Source organism: Girardinichthys multiradiatus, chromosome 17 (assembly GCF_021462225.1).
Source record: "Girardinichthys multiradiatus isolate DD_20200921_A chromosome 17, DD_fGirMul_XY1, whole genome shotgun sequence".
Taxonomy (NCBI): Eukaryota; Metazoa; Chordata; class Actinopteri; order Cyprinodontiformes; family Goodeidae; genus Girardinichthys; species Girardinichthys multiradiatus.
Window position 1 is genome coordinate 6,173,717 of NC_061809.1, and position 20,948 is coordinate 6,194,664.

The window sequence follows — 20,948 nt, forward strand, 5'->3', positions numbered from 1 at the left end:
TATTTTGAGAAGGACCTGTATATGTTAGAGATCAAAATAGCACTTATAAATAGATAACAAAGCTAATACGTTGACTGTTGGTGTTTTCGTTATACCACATTTGAATCGATTTGGAGGTAATTTTCTCTGATGGGGGTTAGGGTTAGGGTTAAAAAACAAAGCAGGTGTAAAGCCGTACTCACATTTACTACACTCTGCGCTCAGTTTTGCAATCTGTGCGCACGGATTAGATGCTAAACTATGCACCAGTTTCTGTATTCCGTCTGCGCGGTTTGATTGCTCCGTTTTGCAATATGTGCTCGCAGATTGCTCAGTGACATCTGTTGAGAATGCATGATGGCCCACACCTGCGAGGTAAGTTCATTGGATCTGTTGTCATATATAAACTTAAAGCACTGCCATGTTTTAATCAGCACATTTCACATCTTGTAATATGATTTTATTTTTGTTACACTACAACTGATCCACTGAACTTACCTCGCAGGTATGGGTCATGCGTCCAAACTCGACAGATGTCACTGAGTCACCTGCATGCACGGATTGCAAAACGCAGTTTATCAAACCGTGCGCACAGATTGCAAAACTGAGCACACAGTTTAGTAAAGCGTGAGCAGCTTTGTTCTTTTAGCCGCTAACACTTGCCAGGCTCCGTAAATGCCACATCAGACCAATAAAAAAAAAAAACAATTTAATACAGAAATGTGGGCTTAACGAACGGATATCCTAATTTCCTTAATTTGTCTGTATAGACTGAGTCAGCTGTTTGTCCCAATTTTTGGGGATAAGAACATGAAAAGTTTAGTAAGCAATTTTAGACTGGGTGATTCCATTTTTTAATTATTTGATGATTTGTCGTCTTTTTTGTCAACTTTTTTGGTTTTGTTTGTTTTGGATATATTAGATATAATTTTCATCTGAATGACTTCTCCGTCGTGAAACTGTATGTATTAGTAGGATCTATAGAATTGACTGTGTAATGGTCAGGTGGACAGGTAAGAACCCCGTCGTCTCGTCCTGCGTCTCTGTCTCCCCCTCCTGTCCTCAGCACGAGCCTGCTTTTCCTCTATTATTTTCCCCTCAGCTCCTCGCAGTTTAAAATGGCGGCGTTGAGCAGCGCCGAGTCCCCACCGCCCGTTTTTAACGGAGACGCCACGGAGCGGGAGCCGGGAAGACCGAGCGGCGTGGAGGAGCTGGGCCCAGGTTTGGACTCTTCGTGCACGTCAGGGATTCCCGGAGGTCCGCAGGAAGAGGAGGTAAGTGCTGCGGCGGCGGTGGCAGCAATACTTAGCTTGCTCCGAGCGGAGCTAATTGGATGGAAACGTTCAGGAAACACAGGCTGGAAAGCAAACCGAGGGAGGCAGGGGACGGCGGAGGGGCATGCAACGCGTGGTGCGGGATGATGAACCGAACTTCAACGATGCATTTTAGTCCCGCTTTGGCTTTTTGTGAGCAGGAAGATGCTGCAGGAGAGAGGGGGTTTATGCGGAGGAGCCTGTGTTTATTTGGGGCCTGCTTTCTTGCAATCGCAGCTTGCCAATTGGTTTTCCAGGCTCACCGCAGCTGCAGTCTGGTACCAAGAAAACGAGCACATAACGGCGCTGTTGATGCAAAGACACGCAATTATGGCGCTTTGTACGTTGCATTGTGCGGGTGCGAGCAAAATTTGATTTTATACAGATGCACATAAGCTGTGCACCCCACAACACTGATGTTGGAGGTGGTGGTTGTGATGATGATGATGATGATGATGATAGAGATGGAGCTGAAGTCGTGCTTCTGGTGTTTGTGGTTGGGCGCATATGCTACTTTCCAAATACACTCGCCTTTCTATCCCAGCTGACACAGAACGACACTGTTACATCAGGAAGCATCAGCCAGGCCTGACCTCATCCCTACAGATGCCATGATAGACAACTGCAGCATGGATACAGCCTTAATTACCAACCAAGATGCTTTAAAAACTTTAGTCGGTTTAATGATAAAATATACAAAGTATAGCACTTATTCTATATTTTAAATTCTAGTCTTGTTTCAGTATTCAAGAATGGAATTTCCTGTTTGACTGCCATGTTTTTTTTGTAGATTTTGTTTTTGTCAGTTGACCAACTGGAAATGTGGTGGATGAAGAGAGGGGAAGACATGCAGCAAATATCAACAGGCCAGGACTCGAACCCGTGACGGCTGCATGGGTCGCGTGCTTTACCTCTGCGCCACCACCATGCCCTGACTGGCATGGTTTTGTTGTTCATTTCCAGGCTTTTGAGAAACTCTTGAAAGTTGCTGTTTGAATGTTCAGGCTCCCCGGACCTTAGAGTGAGACTCAATCAGCTCCAAAATCCTTGGATCCTGCAAGAAGCAAATTATTTTTTAAGTGGCAACAACACTGGAACTCAAGATTCTGACATTCATAAAGTCAGCTGCTCATGAGAAAACATGAGAATTGTTCTGACGTTACCTGCTGTCGCTCACTGTCAGTGTTATGTGTTCAAACTAGTTTCATGTGTCTGAGCTTTAATCATAGTCTGAAAAGTGCCATTGGCCATGACTTAAGTAAAGGATCAGTCCGCATTGTTGAGACACCGCCACCAGTACATGAGCTGCTGGTTTCGAATGACTTATTTGTAACTTGTATATTATACAGCAGATTCCTTAACCATAATTATGATTCAGAAGAAAAATGTTGTTTTCAATAGAGTTTGCTTCATGATCCTAAACCTCCACTGGCAGGTTGCACCATTAAACAAAAAATCTTCTTCCCAAAAGTATAAAAAATACCTGCGTTAACAGCGGAAATCCAGATGTGAGTAGGGCAATAACTACAGGAGACAACAGTAGAGTTCTGCATATTTTTGGACTGTGGTAAGAAGGTGGAGTACCCAGGGAGAACCCACCTTTGCACGGGGACAACATGTATGAAAAAACCCAGGGTAGGATTCAAACCCAGGACCTTCTTGCGGCAAGGTGACTGTACCACGATACCCTATTTGTTACAAAGTACAAAATACATGCATGCGTGCATGTCGTGTGATGCACAGGTTGGAGGATTTGGACTTTTTTTTTTTGTGCAGAAGCCTACAGTGTAGTAATGCAGAACTTGAAGTCAAGCTATTTCTAAATAGAACTTCTTGTCAAAGTATTAGACACAGAAAATTAAAACAAATGCCAAATGAAACTACTTGAGTAAAACAGACATTTAGTTCAAGCTAAATTTAGACAAGTAGTTCAAGTTAAATTTACCTCAACTGCAGAGAAGAGCAATCTTCCGTGGGCAGAATTGTTTGGTAAATATTTATTCTCCTTGACAAAACTCCACTTTAACTATGCGCTGTACCATAAAGATCGACTGGTACGGTATGTCATTAGATTACCAGATCCTCGTCTGAGCTCAATTATTACAAAAAATATTTTTCAGCATTTGAAGGTTATCTTAAAAGTGTGCCTTTCAGCATGTTTAAGGTCATGGAAGTCCAACTTTAACATTACCATGTGCCAGAACATGAAGAGCTGAAAACCCAGGTTAAAATGCAAAAAGTTTCTGCATGTGGAACTTCCAGAGTTCTTTCATTGTCTCCATGTTAATGATCATGTTGTCATATTGTCTCATCCATCTTTACCGCCTAAACCTGTTACTTTACTTAGAACTGTTTCAGCTTCCAATATTCTGCATAAAATGATGTAGAAAAGTAAGAGCAGTGGAGTTGGAAAGCTCAATCATTCGCTAATCTTTGCCCCAGGTGGTTACTAGTGTTCAGTTTTATCCTGTGTTCTTGTGACCAGTGAACTTGATGTTACAACATCTGAGATGGTCCTAAAGTTAGCACATTATGCATGATCTCTTTGAAGACACGGCGAAAGTTGCGGAGACACGAGACTTCCCCCCCCAACAATATTCAATGGTCATATACTGACCTATTTGAAGCCCCACCCCCTGAGAACAGGAAGTGTATCATGATGGTCCTAGTTGGTCTCCAGAACTGAAAGGTTTGGCTGGAGGGTGTGGCAGTGGCCGCGTGGCAAGATCTGACTTCACGCCATGGCCTTATATTTCGCCCTAATTGACACATGCATGGTCCGATTTTCTCCAAACTGAATATAATTCATCTTTGTCATCTCCGAACAGCTCTATTGGTTTAGATTGTAATCTGGATTAATGGTGCCACCTAGGAACCTTCAACCACTTTATCTCCCTCATACATCACTAGATCCACTTCAAATTTGTTATGCATCATCATGGACAAATGCTGACCACGTTGACACAGCCAATTGATGACATCACTTTAGCTCTGCCAGCTTAGAACCGGAAGTCAAATGTTTCACTGTTGGATGTCCTCCTTTTAAATTCTCACTCATGCAAGCTTCAAGCAGTTTTTCTTTGTAATCCCCAAAACTGCTCTGATGGATTACCTTGGAATTTGGATCAAAAGCACCCCCTAGGAAACTTCAACTGTTTTATCTCCCTTATACATCATCGGATCTACTTTAAATTTGGTATGCATCGTGGACCAACACTGAACACATTGGTATGGTCAACTTATGATACAAATTTGTCCCCAGCCATGCTTTGACATAGCATTGTGAAACTTGGTACATCTCTATCATCATAAGATCTACAAAAAACTCTGTTGCCCAAACCCCACAGAAATTTGGCCATTTGAATTAAATTTGCCATTTTTGCCAATTTCTTTTCTCCGACCATTTACACATCTCGTATTGTCACTCACTGTTACTAATTGTGAAGCTCTTGCATTTCTCTGCAGATCTGGAACATCAAACAAATGATAAAACTGACACAGGAACACTTAGAGGCTCTATTGGAGAAATTTGGGGGAGAACACAACCCTCCCTCTATATATTTGGAGGTAAGAATGCTTTGGTATGAAAGATGGAATAATGTTATGTCTCTGGAGGCTTAGAAGCTGTTCAGTCAGTAGTGTGTTTGTATCATTCTTGGCAGGCATACGAAGAGTACACCAGTAAACTGGACGCGCTGCAACAGAGGGAGCAGCAGCTGCTGGAGGCCATGGGGAATTGCACCGACCTGTCCACTTCTCCTATGCCAGGACTGATGGAGTTTAAGATACAAGGCAATGAAGTCCGAGGTGGAGCTCAGGCCTTTCCCTCAGCCCCCAACACATTAGCAGTTCTGCAGACCCCCACTGACACTGGACGAGCTAATCCACGCTCCCCCCAGAAGCCTATTGTCCGGGTGTTCTTGCCAAACAAACAGAGAACAGTGGTATGTCTGATGACTTGCTTGTGAAAGAGAACATGGGTTTAAAGGAGCAAAGCTAAATTTGCAAAGAAGATGCCAAAAACGTTATTGTTCTGATCATCTCAACTGAATATTTTCTGTTTTTGAAAGTTTTTTTTTTCCTAATGGTAATGGAAAAATCTGAAGGCCATCTGTCATTTGACAGATTGCAAATTACACCACTGACCACTTGGTGGCGGGTTAGCATATTAATTGGCTGTTTTCTTCACTCGGAAAAATGTCACGGTAGCTGAGCGTCCGAAATTTCCTCACAAAGCCCAATAATGACGATGGTGTTGGAGGAGGTTAAGCAGGAGTACAGAGTTCAGTGGGAGTAGTAGTTCTTCTGGCTGAGGAGGGAGTATGGAAAAATGTCCTGCAACATGTCCGAGGTTGCACGAACATGCAGAAATTAAATGATGAAAATGAATGTCATTGAATCCTTAAATATTATCATTTTAAAAAATAAAGTGACGGGTAAAAGTAGATAATGACAGGATTTATTTATTTTTTTGACCCCGTCAGTCAAAATGACAGATAATTTGTCTCAGAAGAAATAAATTAGCTTTTTTACAAACCCGAAGAGCCATAGCATACATAGCATTTGTAAGTCCTGGGGTAATAGTGAACTCTGTTCACATTATCTGTGTTTAGGTGACTTTTAGCCGCATGGTACATTTGCTTAATATAGATACAAAGAGCAGTTCTGTACGATATTCCATGTTGGCCAACTGTTTAATTTGCTGAGATGGGACAAAGTTTGAGAGCAGCTCTGGCTCAGGTTGGGAGCTGATGTCCGTTGAGTCTGTGAACATTGGCCCTCAACTACCAAAAGTTCCTCCTGTTGTTTTACCTCGTCTCCGATGATGTTGGCAATGACAATTCTGTGAGTGGTGGTGTTTTGTGTTTAGGTCCCAGCCCGCTGTGGGATGACTGTGAGGGACTCGCTGAAGAAAGCTCTGATGATGCGAGGGCTCATCCCAGAGTGCTGTGCAGTCTATAGAATACAGGATGGGTAAGTTTCTGTTAAAATGCTGGGCTAAACAGAAAGAAAAATTCACTGTATGACCATTAAGAACGCCTCTAAGAATAATTCAAGTGGTCATGATTAATCGCATGTACGTTTCTTGAATGAATAACAAATCTAGATTCACCCCCCCCCCATCCTGAACAACCTGAAGCATCCACAGCTTTAAAAAAAATGAAAGTATTGTTTCTTACCATTTAGTTTTAGCATAGTTAGCATGAAAAAACTCAGCTGCTGCTGAAAGTTATAAACTCCTGTAACATCACAGGTATGTTCAGAGAAGACTTTGTGACTTTTTTAGCCGACAACACAATTGCAAAAGCATTTTTAGGAGGTATGTATAGGAAAAGTTGAAGAATTCCAAGCCTTGATGCTAGCTGTGGTAGCACTGCAACAATTTAAGAAGGTTAATAACCGTACTGTTTCTGCAGCAGTGTAGTAGTAAACATGCAAGAATACAGACTACACTAATATGACTCAAATAATAGTTTCTTATGGACAGCAGCATTATGTTGTGCCGCAGCCATGAAATAAAGCTTGAACTGGTAAAATGCTGTATTCTAGATAGTACAGCATTAACCTACTTTTAGGACAGCCAAGGAAGGAGGAGTTAGAGCTTGAATCCCCGTGACATCATAGTACAAAACTTTGGGTCGCAGCCGTGACATCATAGTACAAAACTTTGGGTCGCAGCCCTGTTTGCTCTCTTTCACTCGCGGTCCCCAATCTGCCTGCATCAGGGAGAAACGCACGTGAATGTCCTGATTTTGCTGGCCAGGCTGGACTACTTCTTCAAAACTTGGATCCAAAGCCAGGGATTCCCCAAGAAGAGACAGTATCTCTAATCACATCAAGTGAAGCGGCTACCTTCTTTCACTGCCCTGTGAGAGGACAGTGCCGGTCTGGGAAGCAGAAGCTACTCTAAGTCTTCTGCGCTCATCGCCCGCTACACAATTCATTGCCCCTATGGGCCCCTGTCCTGTTCATAAAAATAGTTCACAGTCAAGGTGGTGTTAAGACAGAGGAAATTAGTTTAGGATTAAAACAACTAAATATTATTTATTTCATTGTGTTTTGCTTTGTTTGTGGTGCTAAAGGCTAAACTATTTGCAGGCTACCTGCAAAGCTAATTCTAATGACTATTGCGCCTGAATGTTAACAGGCCTCTTATGCCCCTTTTAACATGGTTTGATTAATTTTTCAACAGGAGTGATGTGATAGAGACACAAAAAACACAACCGTTTAGACTGCTGCTCCATTTATGGCTCTTGATCCAGAGAAGGCTCAGGGCAGCAAGACCTAAAGCACTCTGCAGGGTAAACTAATGCTACATAATGCTAGCTTGCTATATTAGTGCAAAATAAGCCCAGCGTAAAATGATTTACCAGTTGAAAATATTAGTCATTGAAATATGCTGTGACTAGTGTCCCCTAACCAATCAGTGACCAACAGTCTTCTAACACCATATTTTCAGTGCGACTTGGAACGGTTGGAACCACAAGCAAGCAGGTTCTAAACATAGTTATGGAAACACCAAAAAAGCAAGTCAAACCCTTGCGAATTAGGAACTAGTGGAAAGGGGCATACGCCTTGAGACGAGATTATTTTGGATTGTGTTTGAAATTTACGACAAACTTTAATTCAATGAGTGGCTCATCTGCACATTAGTATTTAACTTAATGGTAGTTAAAGGTGTGTGTGTGACTTAATGGAGTTGCTAAATTGGCTGTTTTTCCCATTGATAACTGAGCCACGATATCACGATGCAGGGGGAGGGCCCTCCGCATCATGAAGGACTCCACCCATCCCGCACACAGACTGTTTCTGCCCCTCCCCTCAGGCAGGCGGCTGAGGAGCATTCAGAGGAAGACCACCAGGCTCAGAAACTGCTTCTTCCCTGAAGCTGTCAGACTGCTGAACTTGAGCTACAATCTGTAGACTCTCTTACTACACGCTGATCTGTACTAAAAACTTCCCCCACCAAAGGTGCAATGTTTCACTCTCTTATACACTCACTGGCCACTTTATTAGGTACACCTGTCCAACTGCTCAGTAACGCAAATTTTTAATCAGCCAATCACATGGCTGCAACTCAATGCATTTAGGCATGTAGACATGGTCAAGATGATCTGCTGCAGTTCAAACCGAGCATCAGAATGGGGAAGAAAGGTGATTTAAGTGACTTTGAATGTGGCATGGTTGTTGGTGCCAGACGGGCTGGTCTGAGTATTTCAGAAACTGCTGATCTACTGGGATTTTCACGCACTACCATCTCTAGGGTTTACAAAGAATGGTCCAAAAAAGTGAAAATATCCAGTGAGCGGCAGTTCTGTGGGCGCATATGCCTTATTGATGCCAAAGGTCAGAGGAGAATGGCCAGACTGGTTCGAGCTGATAGAAAGGCAACAGTTACTGAAATAACCACTCGTTACAACCAAGGCATGCAGAAGAGCATCTCTGAATGCACCACACGTCGAACCTTGAGGCAGATGGGCTACAACAGATGTCCACACCGGGTGCCAGTCCTGTCAGCTAAGAACAGGAAACTGAGGTTACAGTTCGCACAGGCTCACCAAAATTGGACAATAGAAGATTGGAAAAACGTTGCCTGGTCTGATGAGTCTCGATTTCTGCTGCGACATTTGGATGGTAGGGTCAGAATTTGGCGTCAACAACATGAAAGCATGGATCCATCCTGCCTTGTATCAACGGTTCAGGCTGGTGGTGGTGGTGTAATGGTGTGGGGGATATTTTCTTGGTACACTTTGGGCCTCTTAGTACCAATTGAGCATCGTGTCAACGCCACAGCCTACCTGAGTATTGTTGCTGACCATGTCCATCCCTTTATGACCACAGTGTACCCATCTTCTGATGGTTACTTCCAGCAGGATAACACGCCATGTCATAAACACGAATCATCTCAAACTGGTTTCTTGACCATGACAATGAGTTCACTGTACTCAAATGGCCTCCACAGTCACCAGATCTCAATCCAATAGAGCACCTTTGGGATGTGGTGGAACGAGAAATTTGCATCATGGATGTGCAGCCGACAAATCTGCAGCATCTGTGTGATGCTATCATGTCAATATGGACCAAACTCTCTGAAGAATGATTCCAGTACCTTGTTGAATCTACAGGTCCTTCTCAAAATATTAGCATATTGTGATAAAGTTCATTATTTTCCATAATGTAATGATGACAATTTAACATTCATATATTTTAGATTCATTGCACACTAACTGAAATATTTCAGGTCTTTTATTGTCTTAATACGGATGATTTTGGCATACAGCTCATGAAAACCCAAAATTCCTATCTCACAAAATTAGCATATTTCATCCGACCAATAAAAGAAAAGTGTTTTTAATACAAAAAACGTCAACCTTCAAATAATCATGTACAGTTATGCACTCAATACTTGATCGGGAATCCTTTTGCAGAAATGACTGCTTCAATGCGGCGTGGCATGGAGGCAATCAGCCTGTGGCACTGAGGTCTTATGGAGGCCCAGGATGCTTCGATAGCGGCCTTTAGCTCATCCAGAGTGTTGGGTCTTGAGTCTCTCAACGTTTTCTTCACAATATCCCACAGATTCTCTATGGGGTTCAGGTCAGGAGAGTTGGCAGGCCAATTAAGCACAGTGATACCATGGTCAGTAAACCATTTACCAGTGGTTTTGGCACTGTGAGCAGGTGTCAGGTCGTGCTGGAAAATGAAATCTTCATCTCCATAAAGCTTTTCAGCAGATGGAAGCACGAAGTGCTCCAAAATCTCCTGATAGCTAGCTGCATTGACCCTGCCCTTGATAAAACACAGTGGACCAACACCAGCAGCTGACAAGGCACCCCAGACCATCACTGACTGTGGGTACTTGACACTGGACTTCTGGCATTTTGGCATTTCCTTCTCCCCAGTCTTCCTCCAGACTCTGGCACCTTGATTTCCGAATGACATGCAGAATTTGCTTTCATCCGAAAAAAGTACTTTGGACCACTGAGCAACAGTCCAGTGCTGCTTCTCTGTAGCCCAGGTCAGGTGCTTCTGCCGCTGTTTCTGGTTCAAAAGTGGCTTGACCTGGGGAATGCGGCACTTGTAGCCCATTTCCTGCACACGCCTGTGCACGGTGGCTCTGGATGTTTCTACTCCAGACTCAGTCCACTGCTTCCGCAGGTCCCCCAAGGTCTGGAATCGGCCCTTCTCCACAATCTTCCTCAGGGTCCGGTCACCTCTTCTCGTTGTGCAGCGTTTTCTGCCACACTTTTTCCTTCCCACAGACTTCCCACTGAGGTGCCTTGATACAGCACTCTGGGAACAGCCTATTCGTTCAGAAATTTCTTTCTGTGTCTTACCCTCTTGCTTGAGGGTGTCAATAGTGGCCTTCTGGACAGCAGTCAGGTTGGCAGTCTTACCCATGATTAGGGTTTTGAGTGATGAACCAGGCTGGGAGTTTTAAAGGCCTCAGGAATCTTTTGCAGGTGTTTAGAGTTAACTCGTTGATTCAGATGATTAGGTTCATAGCTCGTTTAGAGACCCTTTTAATGATATGCTAATTTTGTGAGATAGGAATTTTGGGTTTTCATGAGCTGTATGCCAAAATCATCCGTATTAAGACAATAAAAGACCTGAAATATTTCAGTTAGTGTGCAATGAATCTAAAATATATGAATGTTAAATTTTTATCATTACATTATGGAAAATAATGAACTTTATCACAATATGCTAATATTTTGAAAAGGACCTGTATGCCATGAAGGATTAAGGCAGTCCTGAAGGCAGTCCTGAAGGCAAAAGGGGGTCCAACCCGGTACTAGCAAGGTGTACCTAATAAAGTGACCGATGAGTGTAGGTGCAATATTAAAGACTACCTCTTGCCTTACATGTGTATTTAGTATTATGCAAAGTTAATTTCAGCTTCACTATTTAACTGTGTATATTTTCTTTTGTTTTTTGGGGGTGGGCTTTTTGCTCTTTGCTCCATATATTTTTACTGATTGCTATTTATTGTTAGATTTAGCCATGCATGTTATTCTTTGTTTTCTTTTTAATGAAGTATTAGGCCTCTTAACCGGGACCTGAGTCCGAATTTCGTACCTTTTATACTTTCCTACCTTTTGTGCCTCATCCCAAATTCCTTAAAATAAACCTTGGTCCTTAAACATAAATATCCACACTGAATTTTGCTATTATTGCATCATTTATTTTGGTTATGGTTTATTCCTTTTTTCCCGTTTTCATAGTTTGTTGGTTCTCTCTATACTTTCATTTTTATTAAGTAGTGTAGTTGAATGTTACTAGCCTAGTTGAAGAGTTTGTTAATTAAATTATTTAACCTGAAGTTTAATTATTTTTGGTAATACATTCTTATATCTTGGAAAGTTGTGTGTTTATTCTGTATATGTGTTGCATGGTTTGCTGTTTCAAATGCCAGTAGTTGTATCTATGGGCAGAAACCTATCATCAGAAATTAAATTTGAAATGCTCAAACTCAATCTGTATTCATATACTTTGAAATTCAATGGATTGGTTTGAAAATTTGTTTCATTAAATTGAAACTGAATTTAATGGTTTGAAACTGAATTAATTTGCTTAGAAATTGTATTTTGTTTTATTGAAAATTCTGTTTATTTTAACAATCAAACAGATTAACCGTTTTACGTTTCACATCAGGTTTAACTTCCTTTATGGCATCTTGTGCTGGATCAGTGCACCGTCTATGAGCTTGCCAGATGTCGTTCACCAAGCAAAATGACCATCTGTAAGACGGGCCAGGAAAAGGACACATTTGGAGGAGACTTGGAATTTGGAAAGGCTTCGTCGCCTCACTATGACGTAATTGGCCTGCTAATGTAGACTTCAAAGGATGCAGCCCCTGAATTTTACGCTGCAATAATGAATGACATCCGTGAATCTGTGTTTGATTACTCGGTGGCTTTCCTCAAGGACCAGGATATGTGATACAAGAAAATACAATTTTGGAAATTAAATTGAATTACAGAACTGAAAGTGAAAGTAGTCAAACTGAATTTATAATACCACAAAATACGTTTTTAAAGCAAATTAATTCAGTTTCAATTTAGTGAAATTAATTTTCAAACCAGTGCATTTAATATTAGTCAGTCAGTCATTTTCTACCGCTTATTCCATAGTGGGTCACGGGGGAGCTGGTGCCTATCTCCAGCAGTCTATGGGCGAGAGGCAGGGTACACCCTGGACAGGTCGCCAGTCCATCACAGGGCAACACACAAACAACCATGCACACACTCATTCATACACCTAAGGGCAATTTATAGTGACCAATTAACCTAACAGGCATGTCTTTGGAATGTGGGAGGAAGCCGGAGTACCCGGTGAGAACCCACGCATGCACGGGGAGAACATGCAAACTCCATGCAGAAAGACCCCTGGCTGGGAATCGAACCTAGGACCTTCTTGCTGCAAGGCAACAGTGCTACCAACTGCGCCACCATGCAGCATTTAATTTTAACTTACGTGAATACAGATTCAGTCTGAGTAATTCAAATTCAGTTTCTGATGGCACAAGTTTCTGCATATACATATCTTTCATCTACTGTTGGTCTGTGTTGCCCCATCCCACCCAGTGAGGATTCCAAATCCTAACCATGCAACCTAACATGGATACGAATTAATGCAGAAAAATGTTTATCATTAGAGGGCTCCACGAGCTACTTAATTATGAAAGGGTGAAACAACCAAGGCCCCCTAATTCTCCTTTTTTTAGGCGTAAAGGAATTGGCAGCTAATGTGACAAATTATCAAACCAGTAAATATTAACAAGCAGTGGAGCCAGACTGAAGCTGCAAATTGGAGCAAATACTAGTCAGAACCAGTGGCAATCTAACCTGTTGATTACCATAGAAAATAAGTGCCTTCACCGCCCTTGGCATTTTTCATGTTTTGTTGCTTTAACACTGGGAATTATAATAGATTGTTTGAGAGTTTGCACCATTTCATTTACAGAACATGCCTACTACTTTGAAGATGTATTTGCTTTTTTGTTCGTCTTTTCCTGGCGTTGGATAGGTTTCCTAGTCCCTGCTGCTGAACAACATCCCCACAGCATCATGCTACCACCACATTTCACTGTGGGATGGTGTTCTTGGGGTGATGGGATGTGTTAGGTTTGTGCCAGACATAGCATTTTTCTTGGTGGCTGGAAAGTTACATTTTTGTTTAATCTGATGGACTTGATGGTGCTTGAGGGGAACATTAACGATTTGAATATTTTTTTTATAACCTCACCCTTACCTTTTCTTGTACTTCTCAATAACTGTCCCTGATTTTTTTTGGAGAGCTCCTTTGTCTTCATGGTGTGATGCCTCTTGCTTGGTGGTGTTGCAGCCTCTGGAGCCTTTCAGAAAATGTATAATGACAGATCATCTGACACTTAGATTGCACACAGGTGTCATTTCACTCATCATGTGACTTTTGAAGGTAATTGGAAGATACATAAGCACATGCCAATTGTATTATCTTTTTGTTTAAATTATTTTCTTTACATATTTTCTCATATTACCTTACCAACTTAGATTATTTTGTAAAGATCCATCACATAAAATAATATTAAAAACAATTAAATTACAGGTTGGAATGTAATAAAATAGGTAAATAGCCAAGGGGGGTGAATACTTTTGCAAGGCATTGTATAATGCAAAATTACCAGAAACATAGAAACTGAACAAGACTGCTGGGAGAGAGTTTGAGTAATGTACGATGACCAGCGCACTGCCTTTGGCTTTCCCTTAAAGCTGTCCAGTTACCGGACTGGACAGCCAGAAATCAATGACATACAGGGGTTGGACAATGAAACTGAAACACCTGTCATTTTAGTGTGGGAGGTTTCATGGCTAAATTGGACCAGCCTGGTAGCCAGTCTTCATTGATTGCACATTGCACCAGTAAGAGCAGAGTGTGAAGGTTCAATTAGCAGGGTAAGAGCACAGTTTTGCTCAAAATATTGAAATGCACACAACATTATGGGTAACATACCAGAGTTCAAAAGAGGATAAATTGTTGGTGCACGTCTTGCTGGCCCCTCTGTGACCAAGACAGTAAGTCTTTGTGATGTATCAAGAGCCACGGTATCCAGGGTAATGTCAGCATACCACCAAGAAGGACGAACCACATCCAACAGGATTAACTGTGGACGCAAGAGGAAGCTGTCTGAAATTGATGTTCGGGTGCTAACCCGGATTGTATCCAAAAAACATAAAACCACGGCTGCCCAAATCACATCAGAATTAAATGTGCACCTCAACTCTCCTGTTTCCACCAGAACTGTCTGTCGGGAGCCCCACAGGGTCAATATATACGGCCGGGCTTCTATAGCCAAACCTTTGGTCACTTATGCCAATGCCAAACGTCGGTTTCAATGGTGCAAGGAGCGCAAATCTTGGGCTGTGGACAATGTGAAACATGTATTGTTCTCTGATGAGTCTACCTTTACGGTTTTCCCCACGTCCGGGAGAGGTACGGTGTGGAGAAGCCCCAAAGAAGCGTACCACGCAGACTGTTGCATGCCCAGAGTGAAGCATGGGGGTGGATCAGTGATGGTTTGGGCTGCCATATCATGGTATTCCATTGGCCCAATACTTGTGCTAGATGGGTGCGTCACTGTTGAAAGATTGGTTTGATGAACATGAAAGTGAAGTTGAACATCTCCCATGGCCTGCACAGTCACCAGATCTAAATATTATTGAGCCGCTTTGGGGTGTTTTGGAGGAGCGAGTCAGGAAATGTTTTCCTCCACCAGTATCACATAGTGACCTGGCCACTATCCTGCAAGAAGAATAGCTTAAAATCCCTCTGACCACTATGCAGGACTTGTATATGTCATTCCCAAGACGAATTGACACTGTATTGGCCGCAAAAGGAGGCCCTACCCCATACTAATAAATTATTGTAGTCTAAAACCAGGTGTTTCAGTTTCATTGTCCAACCCCTGTAAATTTCATTCACCTAACCCTAACACTTGTTAGATCAAGGATATAGTAACAGATCTCTTGGTGTATTACTAGCTGGTGTACGTAACCTGACTGGACATAGAAGTGTTCCTCTAATTCAAATGCCTCTTACATGTCTTACTGAAGTGTATACAGTACTTAATTTTCATTTCAGGCCATGTTTATGCTGTAAAAAAAATCTTCAGAATAGAATCATCCTTTGTTCCTCAGTAGGAAAATGTCAGTATATTAGCAAAAAAAATGACAGGGGAATGAAAGCACACAGATGTACAGTACGTTGCGAAAGTATTTGGCCCCCTTGAACTAGTCAACCTCTTGCCACATTTCAGGCTTCAAACATAAAGATATAAAATTCGAATGTTTTGTGAAGAATCAACAAGTGGGACACAATCGTGAAGTGGAATGAAATTTATTGGAAGTATCAAACTTTTTTAACAAATAAAAAACTGAAATATGGGGCGTGCAGTATTATTCGGCCCCCTTGCGTTAATACTTTGTAGCGCCACCTTTGCTGCAATTACAGCTGCAAGTCGCATGGGGTATGTCTCTATCCGTTTTGCACATCGGGAGACTGAAATTCTTGCCCATTCTTCTTTGCAAAACAGCTCGAGCTCAGTGAGGTTGGATGGAGAGCGTTCGTGAACAGCAGTCTTCAGCTCTTTCCACAGATTCTCGATTGGATTCAGGTCTGGACTTTGACTTGGCCATTCCAACACCTGGATACGTTTATTTGTGAACCATTCCATTGTAGATTTGGCTTTATGTTTTGGATCATTGTCTTGTTGGAAGATAAATCTCCGTCCCAGTCTCAGGTCTCTTGCAGACTCCAACATGTTTTCTTCCAGAATGATCCTGTATTTGGCCCCATCCATCTTCCCATCAATTTTGACCATCTGCCCTGTCCCTGCTGATGAAAAGCAGGCCCAAACCATGATGCTGCCACTACCATGTTTGACAGTGGGAATGGTGTGTTCAGGGTGATGAGCTGTGTTGCTTTTACGCCAAACATATTGTTTTGGATTGTGGCCAAACAATTCGATTTTGGTTTCATCTGACCAGAGCAAGGCACCTTCTTCCACATGTTTGGTGTGTCTCCCAGGTGGCTTGTGGCAAACTTTAAACGAGACTTTTTATGGATATCTTTGAGAAATGGCTTTCTTCTTGCCACTCTTCCATAAAGGCCAGATTTGTGCAGTGTATGACTGATTGTTGTCCTATGGACAGACTCTCCCACCTCAGCTGTAGATCTCTGCAGTTCATGCAGAGTGATCATGGGCCTCTTGGCTGCATCTCTGATCAGTCTTCTCCTTGTTTGAGATGAAAGTTTAGAAGGATGGCCGGGTCCTGGTAGATTTGCAGTGGTCTGATACTCCTTCAATTTCAGTATGATTGCTTGCACAGTGCTCCTTGGGATGTTTAAAGCTTGGTAAATCATTTTGTATCCAAATCCGGCTTTAAACTTCTCCACAACAGTATCTCGGACCTGCTTGATGTGTTCCTTGGTCTTCATGATGCTCTCTGCGCTTTGAACAGAACCCTGAGACTATCACAGAGCAGGTGCATTTATACGAAGACTTGATTACACACAGGTGGATTCTATTTATCATCATCAGTCATTTGGGACAACATTGGATCATTCAGAGATCCTCTCTGAACTTCTGGACTGAGTTTGCTGCACTGAAAGTAAAGGGGCCGAATAATATAGCACGCCCCACTTTCCAGTTTTAAATTTGTTAAAAACGTTTGACACATCGAATAAATTTCATTCCACTTCATGATTGTGTCCCAGTTGTTGTTGATTCTTCACAAAAAATTTGAATTTTATATCTTTATGTTTGAAGCCTGAAATGTGGCAAGAGGTTGACCAGTTCCAGGGGGCCGAGTACTTTCGCAAGGCTCTATATTAAAATGGGCAAGAATTATACAAAATAAATAATTAGCACAACTAAATCCCTAGTTCATACAGTACAGACCAAACGTTTGGACACAGCTTCTCATTCAAAGAGTTTACTTTATTTTCATGACTATGAATATTGTAGCTTCACAATGAAGGCATCAAAACTATGAATTAACACGTGGAATTATATACTGAACAAAAAAGTGTGAAACAACTGAAAATATGGCATATTCTAGGTTCTTCAAAGTAGCCACCTTTTGCTTTGATTACTGCTCCGCACACTCTTGGCATTCTGTTGATGAGCTTCAAGAGGTAGTCACCTGAAATGGTTTTTCAACAGTCTTGAAGGAGTTCCCAGAGATGCTTAGCACTTGTTGGCCCTTTTGCCTTCACTCTGCGGTCCAGCTCACCCCAAACCATCTCGATTGGGTTCAGGTCCGGTGACTGTGGAGGCCAGGTCATCTGGCGCAGCACCCATCACTCTCCTTCTTGGTCAAATAGCCCATACACAGCCTGGAGGTGTGTTTGGGGTCACTGTCCTGTAAATAATTGATGGTCCAACTAAACGCACACCGGATGGAATAGCATGCTGCTGCAAAATGCTGTGGTAGCCATGCTGGTTCAGTATGCGTTCAATTTTGAATAAATCCCCAACAGTGTCACCAGCAAAGCACCCCCACACCATCACACCTCCTCCTCCATGCTTCACAGTGGGAACCAGGCATGTAGAGTCCATCCGTTCACCTCTTCTGCGCCACACAAAGACGGTTGTTGGAACCAAAGATCTCAAACCTGGACTCATCAGACCAAAGCACAGATTTCCACTGTTCTAATGTCCATTCCTTGTGCTCTTTAGCCCAAACAAGTCTCTTCTGCTTGTCACCTGTCCTCAGCAGTGGTTTCCTAGCAGCTATTTTACCATGAAGGCCTGATTCACACAGTCTCTTAACAGTTCTAGAGATGTGTCTGCTGCTAGAACTCTGTGTGGCAATTTTCTTCTACTTATTGATTTTATAGTAAACACACTGTAACACTGTAATTGTTTGAATTGCTTTGCTCGTTATTAGAAAGAAACCTGTGCATTCAAAGGAGGTTGGTGTAGTATTAAAAATGGTACAGCGTATTAAGCTTTTCTTCGCTTTGTCATTGAGTTTCAAATTTGAACACTGTGAGAATCCTAATGTAATCGAAAACCAGCATGATATGAGGTCTCATGTTCTTTTTTTTTAGTGTTTTTTGTCACGGACTTTTAATGCAGCTGTAGCAAAGCTAAGATCTTATAGAGACCATAAGGCAGCGGGTTGCAGTTGTCAATTCTCCCTGTGCTACATTAGCGAGCCTGTATTAGTCTATATGTTGGACTGAGTGAAATGGTTCAACACTGGCAATGTTCCTGATTCTCTAATAGTTTATTTCTTTAGATTAAAGGTGATGCTCTGATTTTTGACCTGATCTTTGCCAGTGTTTGGGGTTTATTTTGACAAGAAAGTGTGAAAACAATATCCTTCAGAGTTACAATATGTTGGTGCTGATGTGACAGAATTCTGATTAGATGATCTAAATTGCCTTGATGCAAAATTGTGGCAGACTAGGAGAGGGAGGAAAAAACTCTGGACAGGAATCTCTTCAGCTCAGTAATGAAACTTGAGCTTCAATAAGGATTTTTTCAACATTCACTTTATATGCAGTTATTCAATATTATTTCAGGATACTATGGATGCTTAGCAAAATATGAACCTTTGTTTTTTTAGTTAATACTGCTCTCTGGCTTTTAACTTAATGTGCATACAAGCAATTAAATAGACTGATCTTTTTCATTTTGAACTGATATAAAAGTGGTTTAGATACATTTTTCATAAAAACATCAGTGAAATGTCTAAAATGTGAGCACCTATTTCCTGAAATTGTATGAAAGGTGAAAAATGAATTTCAAGGCATTAAGAAGAACAACCTGTACATATGAAATCTGGTTTCTCGGATACCTCTTTCAGATTTGTGTATGGATGTAGTTTTGCAGGGTGGAGTGCGTTACAACATTGATGGTTTGTTTGCATCAGTGGAGTCTTCTAGTACATGATTGCTTGAGGTAGAAGTGACCAAAGTACTAATGCAGAAGGATGTTTTGTTTTCTTTTTGTTGAATACTGTCATGGTTGTATTTGGTGGTGGGCAAACCAACAGCTGTTGTACTCTTTACTTCCTGTTTTAGTGAGAAAAAGCCTATTGGCTGGGACACAGACATCTCCTGGCTGACTGGAGAGGAGCTCCATGTTGAAGTGTTGGAGAATGTGCCGCTTACCACGCATAACTTCGTAAGTTTCCAAAGTTATGTAAGTACATTAATGTGCCCGCCAAACATTAGGGGTGTAACAATACACATATTTGTACTGAAAATATCCAGTACAGCCACGTCGGTTCATTATGCACATCTACCAAACAAGTACCCCATCATTTTCTACCAGAACACATGCAGAATGTTTGTGTGAGTCCACAATGCAACGTTCTGTAGCGCCACTTTAGAAAGAGACAACAAAACAGCACAGAGAGGACTCCCAGCTGTCATTAAACTCTACTGTTTATGTACATTAAGGTTTCTCAGTGGAGAAAGAAAGGTGGACCGAACCAGAACTTTATATTTTACATAGCTCTCTCTGCACTTAACTGAATCATTCACCTGAAGCAACATCAAGCTGAATGTAAACATCACTCGTACTGGAGACAAACAAGCTCAAGTCCAAATCCAGCTGCCTGCAGCATTCAACCAGTCCAAACCACTGCACAGCATATAAAATGAGACAGCACTGTAGTAATGTCCTGAGGGGGCCCTCTTATTTCACATCTTCTATGGTGCATTCAAGTTCATCTCGTACTCTGGATTGAAATACCAAAACAACTTCAAAGTGATTTAAACCTTTTTTATTAATTATTTATTAATTAATTCCTAAACCACACTGACTTTTATTTTGTTTTATTATTGTATAATCTGACAGTCTGTCCATCCAGTTGGCCATACCTGCTGTTGTGATTATGAATATATTATTTGTTATTTAATATTACAACTGTAATATTTTATTAAATAATATTTCGATTTGTTAGGAGTTGTCCTGTGAATACCAGCCCAATAAGGTGGTGGTATTAGGACAAAATTGAAAGGCATGAGCCAAGCTCTGACATTATTGAACAGCAAAACTCTGCACACACACAGAATGAATTCTCACAATTTCTTAAAATACAAGAATTTATTAACAAAAATAAGTCAACTCAGTGTCAAACATATTTCAATCAACAAACTCTTTACTATGCTAAAACAACCCAACTAAACCACCAAGCAGAATGAAATAATAAGGAAGACTAATGAGCTATGTACAATATAAACAAGTGAATCAAAGATGGTTGAAAACCATGACCGAAAGAGTGATGCAACATTACCATGCAATGTTTTGAGAATCAAGAATAATCTTGAAGAATCTGGAAATGAATTTAAATTAGTCTTGGAACTAACTCGGGCAATAATTGGTATGCCTTCAAACAACCATTCACAATGCAAGATCAGATAAAACATTATTTTAATAAAATAACATTTTAAAGAACGATTTGATGAATAAAACCAACCTTTTGGATGACTAATTCTCAACAGTGTTTAATTATCTGCCCTTATTTAGTACAATAATATAAAGAAAAATATTAAGAGAATATTAGAATAATATTTAAGGAAATATTATTTCGAATAAGAACCAAACCTTTCTGGATAAATAGGTCTTAATGCTGTTTAATTAGTTATTACGTTTAG

The 20,948-nt window shown here is 41.3% G+C and overlaps 1 protein-coding gene across 2 annotated transcripts in view; it reads left to right on the forward strand.

Annotated features, from left to right (window-relative positions):
- The first annotated feature begins 437 nt into the window (after positions 1-437).
- Positions 438-20,948, forward strand: part of braf (B-Raf proto-oncogene, serine/threonine kinase) — a 116,315-nt gene continuing 95,804 nt past the window's right edge. The window contains exons 1-7 of one of the 2 annotated variants that reach the window (XM_047389846.1): positions 438-484; positions 902-992; positions 1,082-1,253; positions 4,758-4,859; positions 4,955-5,236; positions 6,163-6,266; positions 19,368-19,470. In XM_047389846.1, the coding sequence (XP_047245802.1) occupies positions 1,098-1,253; positions 4,758-4,859; positions 4,955-5,236; positions 6,163-6,266; positions 19,368-19,470 (747 nt within the window). In that variant the 5' untranslated portion in view covers positions 438-484; positions 902-992; positions 1,082-1,097. The remainder of the gene's footprint in view (positions 485-901; positions 993-1,081; positions 1,254-4,757; positions 4,860-4,954; positions 5,237-6,162; positions 6,267-19,367; positions 19,471-20,948) is intronic. The other variant, XM_047389845.1, reaches the window with a different exon arrangement.